The 21,929-nt window shown below is 41.4% G+C and overlaps 1 protein-coding gene across 11 annotated transcripts in view; it reads right to left on the bottom strand.

Moving 5' to 3' along the window:
- ZMIZ1 (zinc finger MIZ-type containing 1) overlaps positions 1-21,929 on the bottom strand; it is a 478,186-nt gene that overhangs the window by 12,438 nt on the left and 443,819 nt on the right. For 6 of the 11 annotated variants that reach the window (XM_074958674.1, XM_074958666.1, XM_074958665.1 and 3 more), the window contains 11 exons: positions 20,744-21,034; positions 16,478-16,660; positions 14,631-14,805; positions 12,885-13,071; positions 8,797-9,007; positions 7,451-7,556; positions 6,136-6,296; positions 5,013-5,080; positions 4,029-4,097; positions 3,107-3,354; positions 2,628-2,708 (listed from right to left, as the gene is read on the bottom strand). In XM_074958674.1, the coding sequence (XP_074814775.1) occupies positions 2,628-2,708; positions 3,107-3,354; positions 4,029-4,097; positions 5,013-5,080; positions 6,136-6,296; positions 7,451-7,556; positions 8,797-9,007; positions 12,885-13,071; positions 14,631-14,805; positions 16,478-16,660; positions 20,744-21,034 (1,780 nt within the window). The remainder of the gene's footprint in view (positions 1-2,627; positions 2,709-3,106; positions 3,355-4,028; positions 4,098-5,012; positions 5,081-6,135; positions 6,297-7,450; positions 7,557-8,796; positions 9,008-12,884; positions 13,072-14,630; positions 14,806-16,477; positions 16,661-20,743; positions 21,035-21,929) is intronic. The other 5 variants (XM_074958670.1, XM_074958669.1, XM_074958672.1 and 2 more) reach the window with 5 other exon arrangements.

Genomic DNA, 21,929 nt, shown 5'->3' with positions numbered 1-21,929 from the left:
CATAAAATCCTGGAGGACATTCCACTTCTGGGGACATGGGTTCAAATTTGACTGATGTCCAAGTCCAAAAGTATGTGGTGGTCTTTGTTCCTAAAGATTATTGTCTAACTAGGATTACACGCTTGTTGCAATTCATCTGGTATCTTATTGGCAGAACTGCATAAGGAAGTTACTGCAGTGCGTGCTCACAGTTGGCATCTATTTTACTGCCCCCTCTTTGGAATAAACATATAGCTTCCTTTAAGATTAATACAGAAGAGGCCTCAAGGCTCAAGCCTGTGCTATCATATTCCTTGTTTTCACAAAACTTAATAAAATTCACTCAGTCATTTGGAAAATTGAACATTAATGATTTACCGTTTTAGGCATTCATTCTTTTAATTTGCAGTGTTACAATCTGACTGTGGCCAACATTTTAAAACACAAAGTGCACATTCTGAATGGAAGATTAATGAATTTCCAAAACTAAACTGAGGTTGGTTTGAGTCTGAGTTCCTTGAAGCACAGAAGTTCCAGGGGTTTTCAAAATAAATCGGTTTTAGCCCTCACTCACCTAGTTTTCGGTTTTAGCCCTCACTCACCTAGTTTTAAATGAAGTTAGAGCTGGTGCGGGATGGGGAATTGCCATATCTAGAGAATAAAATCCTCTATTTGTCTGCAAAAAGAACAGGAGTACTTGTGGCACCTTAAAGACTAACAAATTTATTAGAGCATCAGCTTTTGTGGGCTACAGCCCACTTCATTGGATGCATAGAATGGACCATATAGTAAGAAAATATATATATACACACACACACACAGAGAAGGTGGAAGTTGCCATACAAACTGTAGGAGGCTAATTAATTAAGATGTGCTATTATCAGCCAGAGAAAAAAACTTTTGTCGTGATAATCAAGATGGCCCATTTAGACAGTTGACAAGAAGGTGTGAGGATATTATCACTACAAAAGTTTTTTTCTCCGGCTGATAATAGCTCATCTTAATTAATTAGCCTCTTACAGTTTGTATGGCAACTTCCACCTTCTCTCTGTGTCTATATATATATCTTCTTACTATATGTTCCATTCTATGCATCCAATGAAGTGGGCTGTAACCCCCGAAAGCTTATGCTCTAATAAATTTGTTATTAAGGTGCCACAAGTACTCCTGTTCTTTTTGCGGATACAGACTAACACGGCTGCTACTCTGAAATTTGTCTGCAGATAAAGTACTGTATGGTCAGGACCAGTGTGTTTTGCTCCATTCCATTCCAGCCACTGTGCTCCAACTCTCTTCTGAACTGATCCTCTATAGGTGTACAGATAAGTTCACCCTCCATATCCTTTTCTATCCTGGGTGTCTCTGTTAAGACTTCCAGCTGGGCTGCCAACTCTGGTGGTTTACTTGATATGAACAGTCGAAACTGAACTAAAGCTACCAAGCTATCATATAAACCACTGAATGGGATCATATTGAGCTCTGAAATAATACAACGGCTTTGGAGCTTGTTTGCAGTTTGTCAGCTGAAGTAGAGCAGCTTTAAATGTTCAAGTCAAGCAGGTAGTTTGACAAACTGAAGTATCTGCATCATTTGCTTCTCAGCACAGCTCATTTTAAGCAGAAGTTTAATCTCAGAGGAATAGAAGTCATTAGCCATGTAAGAGTATTTCTCAAAGAAGCTGGGACTTTGATCTATCATGTAAATGCTGTAGAGCCTTGCTAATTCTCACTTTGCTAATCTGCAAACCGGATAAGTCTCACAGTACACAGCTGGTCTCACCCCACTTCTCAGGAAAGATTTAGTAGCAGGGAGCTGGAGTGAGGTCTCATACTGCGGTGTGTTTACTGCTATACTGGAAAATATTGCAATAAATAACTACAACTAAGCTACGAACATCAAAGAAGTACTATTACTACGACTTTGTCCTTCTACAGTGCCTTTCACCAGAGGACATTAAATGCTTTTAAGCACTCAGCCTCACTGCACGGCTATTGTAATGAGAGGAAAAGAGGTAATTTGCCCCACGTGTCACAGTCAGTGGGAAGAGCAGGGAGCAAAACCCAAATTAAGTGACTCCTGGTCTCATGCTCTAACTACGCTTCCTCCCTATTGACTGAGTGAAACACACTTTGTGATGGAGTACCCATTATATTGTAATAGTGTTTGTTCACCTACTTGATAATTCAAAAAGCTGGATAATCTGTTGTTGGTCTCACAATCATTGGAGCAAATTATATATATACTCTCTCCAAAATGCCTGAAAGAAGCACAACTCGTCTTGTAATGACATTTTCTGAAACTATTGAGAGTTGTACTGAGAGTCATATCATACCACTGCAAAGATAATTGTCTCTAGTTTACAACAATATCATGAGAATTTGAGCTACTACCTGCTCCTGTAATCTAGTCATTCCCAATATACCAGGTCCTTGAACAGATACCTCCACTGCCTGCATTTAGTCCAGTGTTTTCCAACCTTGGGGCATGTGGTGGCGGAGAAATTTGCATGACTCTAAATCTGACTTCCTAATGCAAAAACACTCCTGTGCTTCTCAGCAAAGTGGTGTATGGTTCTTTAAAAGTTGCCCACCTTCTGTCCCTACACCCACAGTGGCCCTTAATGAAGCTGGCCAATGGAGAAGCTTACATGTACAGGACTGCAGGCTCAGACGGCAGCCCACTGGCCCAAGCTTCTCCATGGTTATCACCCTCAGCAGTATGTGGCCTTCTGTAGAGCGGGAACAGGGAAAGGAAGTCACCAAAGGGAGGGATGGAGGAAATGGACAGAAAGCAAGATGAAGGGGACTGTGTTGGGGCATGACACAAGCAGACATGGGAGCAGCCGCTGCCCATCCATTGTAGGGGGGATAGAGGTGCTTTATCATAAAATGGGTGAGAATAATTGATTTACTTCATTAAAGATTTTTGCCTAAATACATTCTAAAGTGAAAGGGCTGCTTTAGTGTTTCTTATCAGTAGCTGTATATTTTCTTACTTGCTCAAACAATCTTCCATGCAAGGGCATTCATAGATTACACTGCTACGCACATGGATCACAAAAACTGACTGAATCACTCAACCATTTTTGGGATATGTTTTCTATACTCTTGAAACAATAAAACCAACCTTGGTTACCATACTCAGTGGAGTTATTGCCCCCTGGTGGAGGTGGAAGGGATGGGTAAGGTGACGGGCCAGGACCCAAAGCTGCAATCATCTCCATCACATTTGGCATGATCATCTGGCTGGGACTCATGGTTTTAAATCTCTTGGAAGGAATGCCATCTGGATCATCTTTGATGTGAATATCTGACTTTATAGGGACTGGCCTCCAACTGCATGTTGGGTCGATTGTAACTTCTTCAAACTCAGAGCTGTAAGACAGAAACAACTTACAATATCACTGGCTCTTGCTTTGCTATCAGTTCTCTTGAACTTCCCACAAAAAGCTGCATTGTAACTTGTGAATTCCATTTGCCCCAAAGACAATACAATCTCAAAGTGTTTCCTTTGCAAAGAGCGTGTAGGCAGCACTCTTAAAAGGTGATAGTTTCAGAGCCCTTGAAAAATGAACTCCTCCCTTTGTCCACAAGTGGGTACAGTAGGACTGCAGCATTGCAAACATCTCTGTACGGTCCTGCTTAAAGTGGCACCAACCCGAGTTAGATGGATCACTTCTAGGAGCGAGAAAATAGTTCATTCCCCATTCCATCTTTTGCCTCTCTGATGAGTCTGCCATCAAGAGTGCCAATTAGGAACCAGGTCCATTAGCAACCAGACTGAGACCAAGTTACTTCTCCTAAGCTACCAAAGAACCATCAGATTTATAATGAATTTAATTTACTGCTAACCTGCCCTGGAATTGAACAGGTGACAAGCTTCACACTCAGTAACCCAAGCTATTCAGTCTCCCCCTTGCAACTTTCAGAGCTAATACTTTTAAACAGCCCTAATCATTACATACAACTGGGGAAAGTCTTTTTAACCCAAGCAGAGAACTGAAGCAGCTGGTCAAAACCAAAACCGGAAACAAAAAGAGTTCACTTACTTTTGTATAGCATTCAGAATACCCCACATATACTGGTCGACCTCCAAGCCCTCCAGTAGAGCAGTTTTACTAGAAAGGAAGAACCCTAAATTGTAATAGCTGCATGTATGTATATAGAGCGGAAGGATGGTTTAGGGGGTAAATCACCAAACTGGGACCTGTTCAGTTCCCGGATGTGCCACACACTTTCTTCAGGATCTTGGGTTTTGTGACTAGCCCATCCCCAGGTTAAAATATTACAAGGAGCAGTGCATTACTGTTTCAAGCTCAGTGTAGATTTCCTCCCCCACTCTACAGTAGATTGATTCCCACCTCTAAAACGTGACCTTGCCTATATTTCCCCAGTGGGGGTACTGAATGGGAGCACTTTAATATCTATTCATCTGAAGTTCAGTCATTTGTGAATTACAACATAGAAGAACAGAAATGCAATCTCAGAACAGACCAGAAGACCTTCTACTCTGATATCTTGTCTCTGATTGTGGCTTACGCTTGATGATCCAGAGGAAGGCAATGAACCCACAATTCAATTGTCCAATGCCACCACTGCTTGGTAGAGAGTTTCTTCCTTAATTTACTTGGAGTTCATGCTGTGGTGCATAAGGAATGACAGCCTTAGTAACTATTATCCTAGCTGAAATAACCCGGTAGGTACCAATCTTATCAATATAAAGGTTCAAACCTCTTCTGAATCCTGCACAACTCCTTGCCTCATTAATATCCTGAATCAGTGATCCACAGGTTATGAATTGCAGGGGAAAATATTTTCTTTCATTCATTTTAATTTTGTTGCCTTTTAAATATCATGGAACGTCCCCATATTTGTATAACATGGAACAAGATAAACCAAACATTTTTAGTGGCCTTCTCCATTCTTTTCAACAATTTTAAACATATCTATCCTATTGCCTCTTATTGTTTGTTCTGGAAGATAACTTAGGACAAATTCTATGCAACTTGCATTTGACATAATATTTCACTTACTTGCATACAGGACACCTCCAAGTTCCTCGTTCACAGTTCAGTTGCAAGTAAGATTCCAGATCAAAGCACTGCAAGTCAGACACACACACACACACACACACAAAGAGACCATATTAACTGAGCCAACTGAGCAAAAATAAAACTGCAGACAGTGGAGAAACAAGACTGCAAGCACTGAGACATAAATCTACAGAAGCGAGAAGGTGGCTTACGGGAAATATCCTTTCCCCTGCTGCATAAAGGCACATAAGACTTTCTAACATTTCTCCCCTTGGTAAAAAAATGAAGACAAAGAAGGGGGATCGTTTTCTTGGATAGTGATTGATAAGAGGAATTGTTCAAAACAAGCAGATGCATTATGTTTGTTTATTTATTTACATTTACAAAATGCTAAAGCCAAGTGCTGACCATCTTTTCTGTGGCTTAAAAATACATCACAAATAATTCCTTGAGTGCAGCAGTACAATTCAAGAGGACCCACAACCAATAAAACTGGGTAACTTAAAAACTCAGTCCCCAGCTGATCCCTCCAATAATTCCTCACCCCATTTTCAAATGCCTGGGAATAAAGATGAGCCAAGCCACCAGAGACTGGACACAGAGCATTTTGGGCCAAATCTGGAAGGCCTTACTTTTTTAATTGATGTCCTTACTTAGTTTTTACTCTGTCAATGAAGTCAGTAGCAGCTTGCCTGTTTGCCTACGTAAGGACTCAGGCGCTGTTCCTCCAAACACATACATGAGTAGTTCCACTGAGTTCAATGGGATTACTGACATGTGTAAGTGTTTCAGGACTGGAGTCTCAGTAGCAACCTCAGGATCTGGCCAATGATGGTATTATTCACGATTACAAGTGAAATGTTATGTGACATTTCTTATTTCATTCATCTCACTCCATGTGATTTTGCAATAGGATAAGAGGAATTAAAGCTTTCATCATCAGTTGAACAACTTAGCATTTATTTAAAAAACAGTCACGCCCTTTGGTTGAAATTAGACAAATTTAAAATATAATCTTGAACCACAAAATCTATATGAAAAACAGACAAATTCACAAAACCACTCAAAAGACATTGTGATGCACAGCATAGGGAAAAATGTCAGGACACTGCAATGCACTCACTTGTACATGCTTGCAATCATGGCCTCTTGCTGGGAGCTGGATTCGCCGGAATGTGATTGGACATTTCAGAGACACTTTAATAGCTGTCTGCTCCACTCCATCCTCACCATTTAGTGTTGCGTTGCCAGAGGAGGCTGCCACGCTGCTGAAGTTCCTCTTGACTGTTTAGGAAGATGGTATATGTATGCGAAAGAAACCACACATGCACTATGGTTTCTAATGTAGCTGCTCGAACTCTAGCTGTGCAAATAGTGCCTTCCCCTGCCCTGATAAACTGCTCTCATGAGATGGCATAGAATCCTATATACTTAAGTTAGGTATTGTGTGCACAACTGAATATGAGCATAGGTGTGATAAAAATCAAATTTAGAGAAACCATCACATACTGAAAAGTTACAGGGCTGGGCGCTCAGCCCCAGTTTGTCCAATTTGTGCTGCAAAGGGGATAGAAAGCAGCCCTAAATGGACAGCTAGGGATTCCCCCAGCTTGGGAGGATCTCTGAGTGATAAAAAGCTGACATGGCTAGGGATTCCCCCAGCCTGACAGAGTTCTTCAGTTGTGTAAAGCGGACATCATTGGTTGCTCTGCCCCATTTCCCACTCTAGAATCAGAGTATGCCAGGGAGGTAGCCAAACAGCATGATGCTCTGGCAAACCCAGGCCCGTGTTATTAAAAGTTTCAACAGGTGAGTAAAAATGGTGTAGGAATAAAATATTATAACTGAGTATAAGGCACTCTGGATAGTCTTGGTTAATACAATTAATACAGTTAATACAGTCATTGTTTGCAGTGTTGTAGCCGGGTAGGTCCCGGGATATTATAAAGACAAGATGGGTGAGGTAATATCCTTTATTGAACCAACTACTGTTGGTGAGAGAGACAAGCTTTCGAGCTTACACAGAGCTCTCCTGAAGCTGGGAGCATGAGGCAGGGAGAGAGGAAGCTGCTGGACTGTAATCCTGTTCTATGTTTTCTTACAGAATACAACTTTGTTCCTGGTGGTTTGTCTGAGTGGGTCTGGTCTGAGTTCAATACACAATGGCACACAAAGCAGAGTACACTGAGGAACCTCAGGCCCAGACCCCCAAAGCTGTGTAAAAAGCCACAAGGCAGACTTATCCTGCCTTGAACAACTCCACGCTGGCATGGTGGACAGGAGGGGGTTACATTTTTTTTAGCTGAAGAAGAGCTCTGTGTAGATTGAAAGCTTGTCTCTCTCACCAATAGAAGCTGGTCCAATAAAAGATAATCCCTCATCCACCTCGTCTCTCTCTCTCTCTCTCTCACACACACACACACACACACAAAACTCACTCTTAGTGATACAATGTTCCGCGGGGAGAAGACGTTTCTTTAGCAAGCCTTGAAGCACAGAACGAACTGATGGCCGGTGCACTAACTGCAACACGAACAAGTGTGACTGCAAAAAAAAATCACTGAGTTATTAACAGAACCAAGCACGTTATGTTGTTATAGACCACTGGGTGGCGCAGAGTTCTGCCCTTGGATGGCAGGTGTGCAGCTCTGCACTGACTCCAATGGAAACCCTGCAAATACATGCTAGAGCTGGTTTTGCTCATCTGAGTTAACACACTCCCTTTAAGGGTATTCTGAAGTTGCAGTCTAGGATTGCGTAACACCTATCACCTGGCCACACTGCTGTTAAGAAAAAGTAGCATTTGCGGCACCATTTTCCCCTTTAAAGTCCAAGATGTGTTGTGATAATCTGTTATTTATGGGGTATGTCACAGTGACCTCTGGATTTTCTACCCCTGCCCTATTGCCCACTTGCCCTGCACTCAGAATAGCAAGGAGGGTTGCTGAGATGACCTCTCCTCCTAGCCATTGGATAAGTGGTCCACCACTACACTGTGGGGCAGAAAACAAGGCATGTGAGATTGTGCAAGGAAGAAGTCGTCTGAAGTAAAACAATGGGCATAAGCTTGAGGTCTCTCTTCAGATTGTCTCAGACTCTGACTCTGGGAAAGCTGTCCCCAGACTCTCTGCCCTTGCCAATGGCAATTAAATGGCATAAAGCCCTGACTACGAAGTGTGCAGGCCCTCTCCATTAAAAGTACAATCTATGCTAATTGTAATTGAGAGCTATCAGTGGGAGGCAAGTTGCATGGCTCAGTGGACTGAGTAATGGGATAGGAGCCTTTCACCTTTATCTCACTGGTTTAAACCCAGTTCAGAGTCACGGTGGCAAACGAATGGCAATTTGATGCTCTGTGTGAAGTAAGTTTTTGGCCTCAGTCCAATTCCCAGTGGACAAGTGTCCACAGCAAGAAAACCATCCACCATCACATTACTTGCCTTGCTATCAGAATTGTTAGATAGGCAAGTACTGAACGGGCACAGACATCTGATGCACTCTCCCCTTCAGAAGTGGGTCCTTCTAGACACATTGGCAAAGTAGCTGCTCTGCCCATGCTGCCCTAGTTCTACAGCAAAATATGACATGGTCAAAATATGATCTGGTCTTTAGCACTATCACTCTCGCCCTGTCCTGTCACCAGCGCTACAATCAGTGACACCTCCCTGCCACCAACAATGAAAATTTAAAAAAAAGTAAAAGTGAGAGAGGTAAGAACTGCTGGCCTAAGTGAACATTTCCAAACCTGTAGAGTCAGTGGCAGCAGCAAGCCTCATGTACTTACACAACAACATGCTGTGACTGTAATTTGAATTGTGTTTCTTCCCGGCTGACAGACGTGCTTTAGGTGCAGAGGTTTATGAGATGTCTTGTTGTCGCCACGTTCAATGGTAAGAGGGGTTGCATTAACGCTGACCTGGACCGATGCTGGCCAGTTTGTGTTCATTTGTCTGTCTTCGTGGTGGTAGCACTTGAACTGCAGCTCCAAGTCAGACCTGTAGCGCAAGGCAAAACCTGGCTTAAACTCAGTTTTCATATGACTAAAGAATCCTTTTTGGATGCTAGAAATTCTATGCCATCCCACCCCCTTCACTTTTACTCTGCTTTGCTTAAGTCTGATTTTTTTTTCTGGAAATGCCTCACAAATAATAAATGCGTAACACATGTTCTCCTCATAAAAGCCACTAACAGAAACAAGACAGGATGGCTTACACATCTGAAATTTGAGAGAATAATAATAATAATACTTTACACTTATACATGACTTTTCATGTGAAGATCTCAAAGTGCTTTACAAAGGTGGGTTGTAAGTCGGTGGAATGACTCAGCAGAAAGGAAAAAGTTGCAGTCAGGTAGGTCTTTCCTCAAGCATTAGTGTTTATAACAAGAAAATAAAGCACGTTAACACATTCAGAGAGTAAGCAGAACTCACCCAGCCTGGGTATCACCTCAGTAGCAGAATCTAAAAACATATGTCCCACTCTATCTCCAAAGCAACCACTCTTGATCTACCACAATGATAGATAATACCAAGCTGAGCTGACGTTAAGTCTTGAGTAACTGAGGGTATGTCTAGGCTACAGTAGCTACAGTGACATAGCTAGAGCTCTGCAATAGTGTCATAGCGTAGACAAGTCCTACATTGATGGAAGTTGTTTTTGTAATTCATCTCTCTCATTTTCCATTAACCTAGCTGCATCTACTGTGGGGGTTAGGTCGACCTAACCATGTCGCACAGAGCACAAAATTTTTCACAGCCCTGAATGATGTATCTAGGTCAACCTAAATCTTAGGTGTAGACCAGGCCTCAGTAGATAGTAGCGCACTTGCACCCCATCACATTGGTATTAATCTCATTTTACAAATGGGTAAACTGAAGTACAGAGAGGTTAAAGGTGGACTGGAAAGTTAAACTGAAATTTTGGGGTTTTGTCCTTCACTGTTTGTTTACTATGAACAATGACTGCCACAAAGTCCATCGCTGACCATCTTTTACATAAGAAACATCAGGTGCTCATTCCCTTCTCTTTGCTGGACTCTCCTGTAAGACCTTTGAAGGACATGAAGAGTGATGTCATATGAGACCATAATCCGAGATGCAGCAGGTGTGAAGAGGATCCAGTTGGTTAGAGTCTGAGAATGGAGGCCTTGTGCTGAGGCTGTTTCTTAGTATTGGATAATTAAAAAAAAAAAAAAACCAACGGGCAGCCTCATGTTTAGACTGCTTTTACTGAAAGCTCAGATAATTTGTACTCAGTTTTCCCTCTGTAAAGGTCATGTTTTATGTCCTGTACTGGTGGTGTGGTCATGTTAAGAAATTCAGGAGATTTAGGTCAGAATCACAATCTCTATTTTTGGGGAAGGAAAGCAACTCAGGTGAAGATCTCAAGTGACATCGCTATTCAGGGCCTATGGAAATCTAGTTAGCACAAAAAATAAAAAGCGGGAAGCAGGGACCTGATATCTCTAACCTAAAAACAAGTAGATTAAAAAAAACAGAGAGAGTCTTTATACATTACACAGACACTGTAAAGGACAAAACTGCCTCCCTGACCCCTCTTAAAAAGTTTGTCCAAGGTCACATAGGGAGGAATGGAAATATGGAGAATCTCGTGTTCTGGCCATGCTGCCCCACAATGATAGATAATACATAAATTGTGGTGAGCAAAGACTGATCCACTGTTAAGGCAAAATTCTCCTGGTTGATTTTGTCTCCATTCTTTTGCTTTGTAAAAGCATGGAGTTCCCAGTAGGGAGAAGAATATTTGTGTCGCCATCAGCTGTGTGATTATGAGAGGGATGTTTTACTCAATATTTTAACTAGCATAAAAATAATCTAAAGATTTGGTCTAGAATTCACGTGACTAATACGTGTATTGGAATCCATGCAGTCCAAGGTAAACGTCATATTACTTCATTATAATTTCAACGTGCAAAATATCTTAATGCCATCTAATATCTATTCTCTTTTAGCTGAGCTGTTGTACAACAAATGCTGAAACAACCGATGCGCCACACACAGCTCACAGGGCAAGAAAAACAGTATGGGCATTTTCTATGTGGGTGTAACTGTGTGATCAAGGAGAGAAAAATGAGCAAGATAAGGATGACAGACACAAGACTCAGTTTTCTGAGTGTTCAGGCTGCCCCTGCCCTCCCATCACTAACAAGTTTTTCAAGGTGGCAAACCTGAGCACAAATTACCGATAAGTCTTCATTAAAATGAATTTAAATACAAGTCCAAGTCAGTGTGCTAAAGAATTTTTTTTTTTAAAAAAAAAGATCAGGTATTAAGAAACAGCTTTATGCCTCAGTGCAGCTCTATAAATCAACAGAACTAGCCTGCACAATCCCCAACGGTGATTACTTATTAATAAGAACCAGCAAATAACTGCCAAAACTCCCTCTTGCTGTGAGTACTCCAGGATAATGAAATGCAAGTAAGCAATAACTGACCTCAAAGTTAGGCATTAATTATTGGATGTCGCCTATTTGAAATCTCTCACATTTCTCATTCCTAGGCTTGAGACTACCAACACCATGCAGACAAATAAGTATCTGTATCCTAGGTCAAATCTCAACCAGGAGTTGTGATGCCCAGGAGGTTACAACCACCCACCCTTCCCACTTTACAAAATTGGTGGGTGATCACAGCTTGTTGGAAGGAAGGTCCCAGTATGGAAAATGTTGAGGTCATAACATTATTAATCCAATGATCCACCTAGCCCAGGCTTGAAGGATGACTTAGAGAAACTGGAAGAAGGGGAATTCTGGGCACACTGGAAAGTGTGTTGCCAAGAAGAGGTTTCATTTGCTCAGCTATTTCATGTGTAACAAAGAAAAGCTCCATACAATAAGACAAGATAATGAGAAACTAAATTCTCCAAGGCACACAAGCACAGATTCAAAACAAGTCCACCCTACAGTATTTGGAAACGTAAACAAATCAAGGCTTTGGTTTTGATTTAATTTCATGCCATTTCATTCCTTGTCCATATATCAAAACCGGTACAGAATCTGGAATCATTTTATGCAAGTTTGAGTTACAGAGCTGCAGAATATAATCCAGAGGGACTATTCTCTCTCGCTCTGATGAAAAGTAATATATACTGTAGGTGAAAGAGCTTTGTTGTGTGGGGAAAGCTGCACTTCAGCCGCTTGGCTCATTTCTGTTCTGGGTAAGTTAGAACAGCTCTCTAAAATCCACCTTCTCTCTGAAATTTGGGCCTTAACCTGAGAGGGGCTTAGCACCTATAACTGCCACTGAATTTACCATCTCTCTGAATCAGGTCCTTAATTTGCTTACTATTTTTATTTTCAGATACCTTTACACCTCTGTGTTCCAGCTGAAAATAGAAGCAACCTTGCCAAGGTATTGCGAGAAAGCTTATCACAGATTGTCCAGGCCAAGTACCAACACAGGACCAAAATATCACCTCTGGATGATGCAAGGAGTATGCCTAGGTCAGAAATATTCCATGAATGATCCTTGCATGCTGGTCTCAGCTACGCATGCTCCTAGCACTTTTACTGGAATGAGTAGAAGCAAGTCAAAAGGTACATTTAAATAATTATTTTCCAGACATTGCCCCTTGCCCCATTCACATTGATTCCATCAGGTTTGCTTGGAAGGATGGCATACAACTTGGCGCCAGCAAACGGCTTGGGAGCTGAATCAAGAAGTATATTATTGCACTTTACTCTCTGAAAGTTGAGGGTTATTCACATATATGTGAGCTAAAGGGATGTTTTTTCCTATCCAGACCATATTTCCTAATGTCAAAATCCATGACTGACCCAAAGAAAGCTCATCTGACCCACCATTTTGCTTTCAGTCACACAAGATTGCCTCAGAACACTGCTCAAACCTACCTCCACATCAGCGTCTGATGGACGGTTGGCCGTAGGTGAAAGACATGGTTACTGACTGCCAGGTTGTGCTCCAGCCGAAAGGGCTCCAACACCACCCCATCTCTCACAGGGAATGTCAGACGCAGCTCATCGTTGTGGTTGGCTGGGATCGAAGAGGGAGAGAAAGTGTGAACTTTCCCTTTAGCATCTGCAGTGCAATAACAATGTGTATATTTATACAGAATAATGACAAATGATACAGTGATCTATTGCTGGGGTTAACCTAGTAAAGTCACATATAGAAAAGAAAATGACAAATAACTGTATAAGTGGATTTCGTGCAGGTGATAGGGCACAGACTGACAGCTCTGGAGACTGATGTCTTCTATTTATATCCACAGATAAGGTTTATGAAAGGAGCAGCAAAAGTGCCTCTCACCACAGACGTGCCTTACACCTGATGTGGGGGGGACCATTTTTCATTGTGAGAGATTAGTTCAGTCACCATACTCATTCAATCACCCTGCTGAGACTGCCAATTAGTGCCAGTTGTGGTTGTGCATTGCTATTTGTTTTTCTGTGATGTGGCTATTTTCCCCCTAGAAACTGGGATTGAGATTATCCAACTCATTTCAAGTGTGCCAGTAGATGGTAATGACTCTCGGTTCTAATGGTGATCTGCAGATGGAAGGCTCAGGTATTCTATTACCAGTTCCACAAGCCATTCAGTCTCCCATCATGAACAGCTTTGCTGCTTGTTATGCACAATTTATGATGGCCAGCCATTTTCAGCAGATATGTTCTGGCTGAAAAAACAGGTTTGTTTGAAGTGATTCTGAAGCAGGAAGACCTGGAGTATGAAAAGGTTACTGCTGTCCATTGTAATCACTGGATTTAAGATTGTGTTTCTTCTTCACTCATCAGAAACAGAAGCTGCTGTTCAACTCTTACTTAAAATACTCTCCTTCCTCTGAAGCTGCTGAAGCTAAAACAGTACCAATAACCTTAATCTTTCAGATCTCCATGAACCCTAAAATGCTGGTTGAAAAGAGCTAACACAACAGAGGTCTTTCTATAGAGAACATACTCCTTCTTCCAGTGCCTAACTTTTGATTACTCTTTAGTCACTTTTAGACCCTAGACAAATTGTATGAGTACACAGCCACTGAGATGGTGTTATTCCTGACTCGCTCTCAGCCAAACATAGCTGTGAGGTTGAGTGGCTTTGAAAGGAGTATACATTATTTTTATGGCACACTACTGAATATTTTTAAGAGGTCTGCATGGACATAATAGGAGTACCATTATAAATATTCACCCTTTAAGCTATTCTTCCGTAGTATTCAATAGCTTTGCCCTTGACCAAAACACACCACATTACTATTGATGGAGTTTCTATGCAATAAACAAACCTAACAACATGAAACAGTTGAAAATTAAGCGTTTCATTCTGAGAAATCAACTACAGGAATATTTAAGGGGCAAAATCCTTAAGAGTTTAACTTTGGAGAGAGTTTTCCATTTGCCATTTTCCAATATTTTGTTTGGAAACAAATATTCTTCTTTCCTGTTTCCTTCCTCTCTGAGTAGCTTGCATAATGTGGTTGGTCGACGCCATATATCAACTGGCAATCAAAATTTCTCTCCATGTCAAAAAATAGCCATCAAGATGCTATTTTTAAAGCATCACTTCTGGGTTGTGTGATATGCATGGCAAAGGAAGGAGAGACAGTAAAAGACTGAGGGACCGCTCCATTTGCTACTCACTTGGCGGTGGCGGTAAAGCATTGATATTTGGCTTAATGTCAGGTGGGAATGGTGGTTTGACATCCTGGTTAGGTGACAGGTATGGTGGAATACTGCTCCCTGGAGTCATGGGTGGTGTGGGGTTTCCTGGAACCGGTGAGTGAGGGTAATTTGCCACAGGTACAGGCCTTGATGGCTAGAAAATAAATAATACCAAGCTGTTATTGAATTTTGAAAAAAAAAAAAAAAAAAAAAAAAAAAAAAAGAAGCCCTAATCATATGTATTGCTATTAAAGACTGAATCTATGTATCGGTACTGTGGCTTGGGCCTGGCACTATTTAAAACGAAATGAGTAGGAGAGCTAAAACTGAAAACCTTAATTATTTTTTTCTTTGCATTTACTTCTCATTTTTAAAACATACAGTAGTTTAGATTTGAGGCAAGGAGTTGCAAGCCTCAGAAACTGCAGATGCTACACTTTTTCATTCTTCCCTGCCTCTCTATCCGGTTTTCCACCTTTGAGCTCTCCTACTTTTGCCCTAATTTTCTTACTCTTCTCCTCTCCTCTTGATGTAGCAGTAAATAATATAGCACCTCATCTTTGGCTGAGAACATTTTATCTTTGGTCACTGAGCAATCACAGGTTGAAAGGCACTACAGACTATACCCATTCCTGTCTTCGCTGAGACCAAAGTTCCTCACAGTTCTCAATTCATCAAGTCTCTAGTCTCCACAGTCTTCAAACTCCAAAGACCAGGTCATCTATATTACAACTCAGAGCCCTGCCCCTTAGCTGGGAGAACTGCCTTTCTCCATGAGCTCATCTTGTCTATTCACCCTGTCACCACATCAATCTACATTTCCATGAAAAACATGCAACACAGTTCAATAGACCAAGGGTTGGTTCCCCTTTCAAATTTTGTTATTATTTTCTTCTCAAACCAAACTAAGATTCCCTTGTACATAGCCCTGGATCACTCCCAGGAAAGGCTATTTTGTTCCTTAAACTGCTTTGGCTATAAAACAAAACAAAATTTTAAAAACCCCAACAAAAATAAACAGGATAAAAATATATATAAAATCCTTCACCTTTAAAACACTCGTGACTGATCCTCAGCTGGCATAAATCGTTGTAGCTTCAGTCACTGCAATGGAGCTACACTGATTTACACCAGCTGAGCATCTAGCCCCTTGATGCATTCATCTTGACAATGTGGGACAGAAGCTGCCACAGTATAATAAAAATTGCTTTAGAAAAAGCAATGTTTCTAGACATCCCACATCAGGCAATAAGTGACCTGACCTGTATACAGATGTTCTGTGGGAAATGATTCCTTATTCTTTTCCAATAGTGCTGTCATCTCAAACAGTACCCACCTTCCATGCAAATAATGACAAAATAACCCCATTTCCAGAACCATCTTAATGGCCCTAAGATTCTTCTGGCTCAGAATCCAACACCAGAAATGACTTGACTACTCTAATCTTAAAGCAGATCTGATCTACCAGCTTTACTGCAATTTTCTCAATTAATCCAAGAACCGTGCAGTGTGTGCCCTCATTTTGCTTTGCCACAACTAGAAATGTCAAACCTCAAAGGTGGGCTCAATTTGGCATTCACTTTTACTTCTGGCCCACCATTTAGCTAAAGTGCCCCCAAATTATGATGTGGCATAGCTTACTGTACTATGGGCTTGATTCTGACTCATCAAAGGCAATGGCATAACTTCCATTGCCTTTAATGGTGTTTTATCAGGCCCTATCTAGGGATCCTATGATATTGCCGGAGTTTCATTTTATCCACTAACACAGAAGAAAGAACTTTCACCGGCACCAGATGAGATAACTAATGAACCCAAGGTCTCACCTTGTAATACTGTCCCATGTTGACTGTTGGAGGTGGGTACTGCCCTGTATTTTGCTGGGTAGGCATCCTCTGTCCAGGATAATTAGGAGACGTAAGAGGTCTTGGAGGGTTGGGAGTTGGATACTGACCAGGCTGGGTAGGAAACTGGCTATTTGGTCCATACTGCTGGTTTCCGTAATTTGGCTATTTTACAACAGAGATGAAACAAAACAAGAAATAATTTTGAACTGAACTTTGAAATATAGAATTAAAATGAAAATAAAATCAGGCTGATGTCCCCGTCTCATGAACGCTTTGCCCAGCATTTTCAAACCTGGGTGCCTGGAGTTGGGCCTCTGAGGGACCGGGGATTGCGGACATTCAAAGGTGCTCAAATCTTATTAATATTCAGTCTGGGGCACTCAACCATTTGTGCCTTTGAAAATCTCCACTCCAGGATGCCTAACTTTAGGCCCTTAAATAAGTAGCCATATTTTTGGAGGAGTTGAGCACCTGCATCCATCCATCTAAAGTACTTTTATGGTCCCATAACCACAGTATCTGAGGGCCTTACCATCTCATGTGTGTAATGTTCACAACACCCCTGGGAGACAGGGAAGGGCTATTAACTACATGTTTTACAGGTGGGGAACTGAGGCATAGGGATATTAAGTCACAGAGCCATAGAGCTTAAGGCCAGAAGGGACGACCAAATCATCTAGTCTGATCTCCTGTGTACCACAAACCACCATCCAACATACACACTAAACGAAACAACCAAAATGAGACGAAAATTATTACACCCCCCAGGAGATAGACTATTATGTCCCACAGGCAAAAAACAGGAGGAACTGAGGAGCACCAGTGCCTGAGGCCACTTCAATGGCAGGGAAAGGATTAAGTGAGATATACCCAGATAATCCTTGCAAGGACCCACACCCACATGCTATCAGAATTCTTTGAGTGGGGGTCAACAAACACATGGACAAGAGTGATTCAGTGGATATAGTGTACTTGGACTTTCAGAGAGTTTATGACAAGGTTCTTCACCAAAGGCTCTTAAGCAAACTCAGCAGTCATGGGATAAGAGGGATGGTCTTCTCATGGATCAGTAACTGGTTAAAAGACAGGAAACAAAGGGTAGGAATAAATGGTCGATCTTCAGAATGGAGAGAGGTAAATAATGGGATCCCCCAGGGATCTGTACTGGGACCATTGCTGTTCAACATATTCATAAATGATCTGGAAAAAGGGGTAAATGGTGAGATGGCAAAGTTTGCAGACCATACAAAATTACTCAGGATAGTTAAGTTCAAAGCAGACTGTGAAGAATTACAAAGGGTGACTGGGCAACAAAACGGCTGATGAAATTCAATGCTGATTAATGCAAAGTAATGCATATTGGAAAACATAATCCCAACTATATATACAAAATGATGGTATCTAAATTAGCCATTACCACTCAAGAAAAAGATCTTGGAGTCACTGTGGATAGTTCCCTGAAAACATCTGCTCACTGTGCAGAAACAGTCATAAAAGCGAACAGAATGTTAGGCACCATTAGGAAAGGGATAGATGATAAGAGAGAAAATATCATAATGCCACTATATACATCCAGAGTAGGTTCACAACTTGAATACTGCATGCAGTTCTGGAAACCCACCTCAAAAAAGATGCATTAGAAATGGAAAAGGTATAGAGAAGGGCAAAGAAAAACAATTAAGGGTATGGAACAGCTTCCATATGAGGAGAGATTAAAAAGAATAGGGCTGGTCAACTTGGAAAAGAGATGACTAAGGAGGGAATAAAAAATGATGAATGGTATGGACCAAAAAAAAGAGGAAGTGTTATTTACCCCTTCACGTAGCACATAAACAAGCAGGGTGTGTGTGTCGCCCAATGACATTAATAGGTAGCAGGTTTAAAATAAACAAAAGGAAGTACTTCTTCACACAACACACAGTCAACCTGTGGAACTCGTTACTAGGGGATGTTGTGAAGGTCAAAGCTATAACTGGATTCAAAAAAGAACTAGATAAGTTCATGGAGAACAGGTCCATCAATGGCTATTAGCCAAGATGGTCAGGGATGCAACCCCATGCTCTGGGTGTCCCTAAGCCTCTGACTGCCAAGTGCTGGGACTAGATGACAGGGGATGGACCACTTGATAATTGCTCTGTTCTGTTCATTCCCTCTGAAGCATCTGGCATTGACCACTCTCAGAAGACAGGATATAAAGCTAGATGGACTATTGGTCTGGCCCAGTATGGCCGGACTTATGTTCTTTTGCTGCAAAGAAAGGCTAAAACCCCCCAAGATCACTGCCAATATGACCTAGGGAAAAATTCCTTCCTGACCCCATGGATCAGTTAGACCCTGAGCATGTGATTAAAAATCAGCCAGCCAAGCACCCGAGAGAGAGAATGCTTCATACCACATCAGAACCTTGGCCCTTTCTGGCCAATTTTCCATCCCCAGCTGTGGCCATCCTGGATGAAATAACCTTCCCCAAAACTAGAATACATTGTGGAGGAAAAATCCTTATAGGTGGCTGGCTGAAACGCTGAAGCAAGTGACTTGCCCAAGTCACAAAAGAAGTCGGTGCAGAGTAGATGACTGAACCCAGGCCTCTTAAATCCTAGGCTAGTGCCCTAACTCCTGGACCTAAGTTCCTCCCCATTTTCCCTGCAGTGGTCCAACAGGAAGTCAATGGGCATGGTTATTGCTCAGCACCTTTAGGGCGAGGTCAAGAATATTACTGTTCTGATGGCAAATCTATTTATGAATATTGATTACTTACAACAAAAACAAAATAATTCTGGAGCAAGCTGATTTATAACAAATATCCCCTTTATGAAATTTTCATAAATCAATAAATAAATAGCATCTACTAAACTTACACAGCACCCTTACAACAAGCATATGATTTTATAGCACTGTAAAATGCATGTTACTTGAGAACATTCTCGTATTCACTTGTGATGAAAAACATGCTATTGAAACAGCGAGGAGGGATTCCCAATCTTCCACAAAGGTGTGAAATATGAAATATAATGATACAAATAATCATCTGAACTATGCATTTTTTGCTCAATTGGAAAGGAGTGATAGCATTTACAGAGTAGAAAAGCCTTGTTAGATAAGCAACTCCTGCAGCAGATAAGTCATTTTTGATGCATAAGGTAACAACAACAACAGAATTCATTTACAGACCAGGAAACGTTGCATTTAGAAAAACTGCAAGAAACTCAATAAATATTTGTTAAATGTTGGATATCAGTGTATATTTTCTGTAAACTTACATTGCCACTATTATATTTTGGCCAATAAAATGCTAGTGTAAACTCTACTGACTAATAGCATAGCATCAGTTTAGTATATGTTGTGATTCTATCTACAGTTACAGACTAAGGGCTAGATTTATAAAGGTATATAGGCCCCTAAAGATGAAGATGGGTGACTAGTGGGATTTTCAAAAGCATCTCAGTGCCTAACTCCCATTGATTTCAATAGAACTTGCCTGAAGTCATACAGCAAGCCAATGGCTGTGTGATTTTGATTACTACGTCTTGGGAAATGCTCACATCCTATGCTAATCTTATAAAAACCTGGAGAGACAAACAGATATAGACAGACAAACAGGAAAAGAACTCAGATAATCTTCACCCCAGACCAAAAGAAAATTACCTAAATGACAACGTGGGAATTTTCAGAGATGCTGAGCTCAACAGGAGTTTTGAGTATTAGCACCTATGAAAATCAAGCCATAGGAGGTTTGGAAAGCAATGGGATTTTTAAAAGTTTCACATGCTTTTTGTGTTTATGCAAGGTGCTGCCCCATATTTCTTTCAAACAATAAAAAACCCAGAATAAATAAAGCATATGGTCTGCCCATGACAAATTTATTTTAAGCATTCAGATTGAAATTAATCTCTGCGCAGAGAGTCTGTATAAGACCTATGAACTTAAACTCTATTATGAGGGCTTCAAAGTGATATTTTGAGGGCTCAAGAACTTCACAGGGCAGTTTGGGCTTGGTGGCGGCCATCTTGGCTGACACACCAGGGACTGAACTCTGGGGACCTCCAGAGCTAAAAAGCACAAGCAGCTACAGCTTGAGCTAAAGTTCCCTAGGCAGGGCTACTATTTGTGGGCTAAGCACAGAGGTGACCTGCTACACACACTCACCAGGGTATTATACAGGTTTTCTGCACAGGGTGAATTTCATCTGTAGCATAACTGGTATCGTTTGTAAGACAAAAGGAATAAAGAAGCGAGAATACTCACCTCTCCTGGGTACGGTCTCTTCATGCCCTGTATAGGCAAAGACTGGGGGCGTGGACCTGGGTAAGCTTGCTGCGGCATCCTCTGCCCATGGCTGCTGAAGGGGCTTATCCCAGGGGGCCTCGGCTGGCTCATACCCATAGGTGGCCCGCTCATGCTGGAAGGCGTCATTCCGGCTCCCATGCTCGCTGGGTTCATGCTGCCTGGCATAGAAGCAGGGCCGCGAGGGCCAGGCTGATTCATGAACTGGCTGTTGTAAGCCTGAGTTGGACCCATCTGGAAAGAGGAACAAACCTTCAACGGAAGAAAAAAAGAAAAGAAAAGAAAAAAAAAGAATAAAATGCGACATGCATTTAAAATGGGAGTGGGGAGCTTAACATGTTTGTTAGCAGGGGTTGGGGGTGGGATTATGTCGCATTTTCTTTTTATGTTCTGTAACCTTCTGTGAGGGGTTTTGGGGTTTTTTTGGCATAATAATAATTCAACTGCAATTCTAAAAGCAACAGGAGAGAAAAATAATAGTTTAGTAAGAGAAAAACGGCTTTAATATGAGCAAATAAAAATCCACTGACGTGACCAGTCATCTTCCCCAAGGTAATGGGCCAGGATCCTCAGCTGGTGTAATTCAGCACCCCTTTATTGACTTCAAAGAAGCTTTGCTTATTTACGCCAGCTGAGGTTCTGCATGTGCCCCACCCTTAACCCCGATGCTTAGAAACACTACACGGAATGGAAGCGGTGAGAAAAGCAGCTGCCACAGATGAAACACTCATTCCTTTTTCATTAATAGTTAGTACAGGAAATAATTGTGTGTTGAGCTTAGGGTCACCAAAAATGGATGCTTCAAATTGCTATTCTCACAGATAATACCTTAAAAGGTGGGGTTTTTTTTTACTGTATTTAGAAAAACTAAACTGAGTTGATCAACATAATTAATTAGAGAAACAGCATAGGCCCTAAAATAAAGCTTTAGAACACTTACCTGTGTGCTAAAGTTTGGGGAAGGGGAAGTACTAATGCATCCCATTAGAAGTGGGTATAAAACTTTGCATACCATTTTTTTTTTTAACTAAGGGATGACCTCTTTGCAATACAAATGCACGACTAGTGCAGGTAACAGGGATTCATAAAGATAATGTATTGGCCACTCTATGTCATTATCATATACATACATATCCCTGCTACAAGA

This window comes from Natator depressus, chromosome 7 (assembly GCF_965152275.1).
Source record: "Natator depressus isolate rNatDep1 chromosome 7, rNatDep2.hap1, whole genome shotgun sequence".
NCBI classification, from domain to species: Eukaryota; Metazoa; Chordata; order Testudines; family Cheloniidae; genus Natator; species Natator depressus.
This window is presented reverse-complemented; position numbering and strand designations above follow the sequence as displayed.